General features: G+C 66.6%; 1 protein-coding gene across 2 annotated transcripts in view; it reads right to left on the bottom strand.

The window, feature by feature from the left end:
* Positions 1–3,577, bottom strand: part of INPP5A (inositol polyphosphate-5-phosphatase A) — a 99,697-nt gene that overhangs the window by 9,957 nt on the left and 86,163 nt on the right. For both annotated transcript variants that reach the window (XM_015590188.2, XM_025047537.1), the window contains exon 11: positions 2,038–2,111. In XM_015590188.2, the coding sequence (XP_015445674.2) occupies positions 2,038–2,111 (74 nt within the window). The remainder of the gene's footprint in view (positions 1–2,037; positions 2,112–3,577) is intronic.

Genomic DNA, 3,577 nt, shown 5'->3' on the forward strand with positions numbered 1-3,577 from the left:
CACAGCAGGGTCTTCACGATACTGGTCAGGCCAAAGCGTGGGAGGACAGCAGGTGTGACCTGGGCAGTGGGGGTGAAGGGACGGGGTGACTGAGCTGACACGCAGGGGTGATGGCCTCAGCGGGTGTGGCACCACGGGCTACTGTGTGGCTCGGTTGAGTCTGGCCTCTAATGTGAAAGCCGGTGGCTCCGTGTGGGACACTTAGACCCTCCTCCTCTCCACATGATCATCTCGGAAAGCTTCGGACACGATTTCCAAAGTGAAGCGAAAACGTCTGCAAACTTAACTGACCGCCAACTGGAGCCCGCCAGCCACCGCCCCTGCTCCTGGGCGCCAGCAGCCCTGACAGCTCGGCCATGAGGGGCCACGAGTCAGGCGGGCCCCGGGGCCAGGACACTCCCAGCCTTAAGGGCACTGTCATCTGGCAAAGTCTCTCTTGCCATGTCACATGGGACATTCACAGATTCTGTGACGAGAGTGGGGACATCTCCGGGGGCCGTCCTACCACATGAACCAACGAAACCCCATGGAGATTCATGCTGGGCAGGTCTGTCCCAAGCCCATGTTGCTGGCGGCCTCCCCAGGTGGCCTGGGAGGTGGCAGGTGACCACCAGGTCAACAGCCAGGGGCTGACGCTCCTCCACTGGGCACCAGAGCCCTCCCCCATCTGGGCGGGTTTTAGGGGCCAAGTCAGCCACCTGCCCAGGGTGGCCTGAGCTTCTTTCTCCAGCCACCCAGGGGCTGCCAGCCAGGGACCAAACGGCCACGGCCGTGACGGCTGACTTCTAGCATGCCAGACGGCAGTGCCACGTGTGGAAGGGCAGGCTTCTCAGCTGCCCCGTGTTGATGGTGGGCTTGTCCCTTGTCCCCCGGGCACTGACCACAAGGCCCTGTGGGCTCCGGCCAGGTCCTGCCTGCATCTTCTGTGTCCTTGTCTGGGTGACTGTCATGGGTACACGGATGCCAGCATGGCGCACAGAGGTCCCCAGGGGCTGCGCCCTGGCCCGTGGAGCCTGCTTGGCCGGCTCGGTGACGCTGAGGACAACATCTGTGAGTGCCCAGGAGGGACGTCTGAGACCTCCGCTCAAGCACCACAGAAGAAGCCTGACAAACCCCCAGGGACCCCTCAGAGCTCCCGTGTACCAGGACGTACACGTCTCACGTTTGACCATGCACGTAAGTGCTTCAGAGCCGTGAGGGACACAAGCCCATCACGCTGGACGGCACTGGCTGCTGAGGCCGCCTGCTGGTCCAGCACGGCTGGCTCGCTCTCTGGTGGGCATCCATACCTGGGCCTGCGCACTGGCCTGGTGGCCCGAGGGCTGCGGGACCCACAATCCCTGCCTCTCTGGCCCCTGAAATCCCGCTGTTCGTCTGGGTGCTGACCCTGAGCTCAGGACTGGACCCCGAGGGGCGCGGGCCCACGAGGGCAGGTTGGCCCACGGCAGCAATGGCGGCCCTTCCAGCCTGTGCGTGTCCAACTGCTGAAATGTGGCTCGGGAAGGGAGGGGACCCCACAGAGCCTGAGGCCACGGGGCTCGAGCACGGTCCAGACACGGAGCAGACCCACGGCCTCAGGCGTGTGGCCTGGCACCGGCTCCGGGGTCCCCAGCAGGCCCAGCCCACTTCCACCGAGGGGGCTGAGCGGGGCGGTGGGGAGGAGCCGTGGGACGGGCGCTTTGTCCCCAGAACGCCCAGCACGGCCTCCTCAGTGCCTGCGCCTGCCCCCACCCCCAGGCTGGTCGGAGGGAGCCAGCACAGCTGCTACAGACTCTGAGATTCTGGAAACGTCTGAGGAAAACGCAGCGAGAGCCCAAACGGAAACGGAACCAAACCCACTCAGACCCTCCACTGCGGCAGGCCCCGCAGCCCCAGAAAGACCTGGATCAGAGCCGCCTCTGCGGGCCCAGCTCGCGGATCTGCGGGGGCAGCACCACCCGCTGCTCGCAGGCCGGGAGGCGGCGGGGGGTCAGCACAGCCGTGCCGGCCACAGGGAGGGAACAGTTACCTGCTCGTGCAGCACGCAGTGCTCCTTACCTGGGAGGGAACGAGATGTCCAGTTCGTAGAGTCTGTCCTTAAAGACAGACAGCTCTTTGTCAAATTCTAGGAGCTGAAGGAGAGAGACAGAAACACGATGTCACCGGTCTGCCTCTCAGGACCCCGAGGTCCCCGGGGCACGGTGGTCTGTGCCAGGGCCCGGTGACTCCTGGGGACACGCCCTGCACTTTCGCCACCCCCTGGGGCGCTGCCCAGCCGAGTCCCGGGGGGCCTGGGAGCCCAAGGCTGCCACGGCGCTCGGACCGCACTGCCGACCAGCCACACGGGCCACCTTGCTCCGCTGGAACCTCGCGGTGCAGCAGACACGGCAGGCATGGTGTCGCTCAGCAGCGCTGTCACCCTAAGGTGGGGACCTGAGGAGGGGACATCGCCTCTGTTGTGTCCAAACCGAGAGTAGGCAGTGCTGGCCTCGCATAGGAGGCCTCATGGCCCGCAGCACATGGCGCCCGGGAGGGGAGGGAGCACCCCGGCGTCCAGCCCGGTCGTGTGCGATGAGCTGTCCACACACACACCCTCGGCCGATCATTAATCAGCCCCCTCACGGCTGGGCGGGGCATGGCGGTGGGCAGGGGCCCCTCCGAAGCCCCACCGTGTCCTCTCTGCTCCCTGCACCTCATCCATCACCCCCGAAGCGAGGAGCCAGTAGGCTGCGCCCCGCTTCCCACCGCTCCAGGCCAACAGCCACGGGCGGGTCCCCGGAGGCGGTGGGAAGGAGACGGCTGAGACCCCCAGGGGCTGGCGCGGGCGTCTGGGCGTGGGGAGGGTGGACCGAAGCTCCCGCGGCTTCCACAGGCAGCTGCCCATTCTGATGTCGCAGACTCCGAGACCCCGGTCACAGGGAGCCTCACACCTCGGGCTCGGGACCGAGGGCTGGAGGCCTGGACTCCAGAGGACTCCGAGGGCCACACCAGCTGGGGAGAAATGTCGGCGGAAACTCGCTGGCTCAGGCGCACAGGGTGGGGGAGAGGGGCTGGGCGGCGTGGCTCTCAGAGCACCACGCCCCCAAGTGGGGACACGCTGGCTCCCCTGCCGGAGGGCTCCGGAAAGTTCTGGCGGGCCCCTCGGCGGGCTGGGTGGAGGGGAAGCCGCCAAAGGGAGGTGCACGTGGGGTCCGCACAGTCCCGCACTCACACGGGTCTGTTTACAATTGTGTGTTCACAAGTGTGTGCACGCACACTGCGGGCACGCACACACGCACACGGGCTGCAAGCGCCTACCCTATCCCGCCTTCCCCGATCGGGCACAGCCGGGCAGGCGTTGACGTGGTCAGCGGAGGGGCCACCTGTGAGGGCCCCCAGCCGTCCAGCCAAGCTGCAGACGGAACCCCCCACCACCCTGCAGACGGACCCACAGGTGCCTGGGACGGTCAGGCGGCGAGACCCGTGTGCACCCTCCAGAGTCGGCGGAAACTTTAATTTCTCCCCAGTTTAACTCGGACTCTTGGAGGAGAAAGGAAACGCGCCAGACGGTGCTGAGGACCCAGACCCGGCCGTCCGCCCGCAGCTGCTCCGCGGGAGG

Source organism: Pteropus alecto, unplaced genomic scaffold, assembly GCF_000325575.1.
Source record: "Pteropus alecto unplaced genomic scaffold, ASM32557v1 scaffold74, whole genome shotgun sequence".
Lineage (NCBI taxonomy): Eukaryota > Metazoa > Chordata > Mammalia > Chiroptera > Pteropodidae > Pteropus > Pteropus alecto.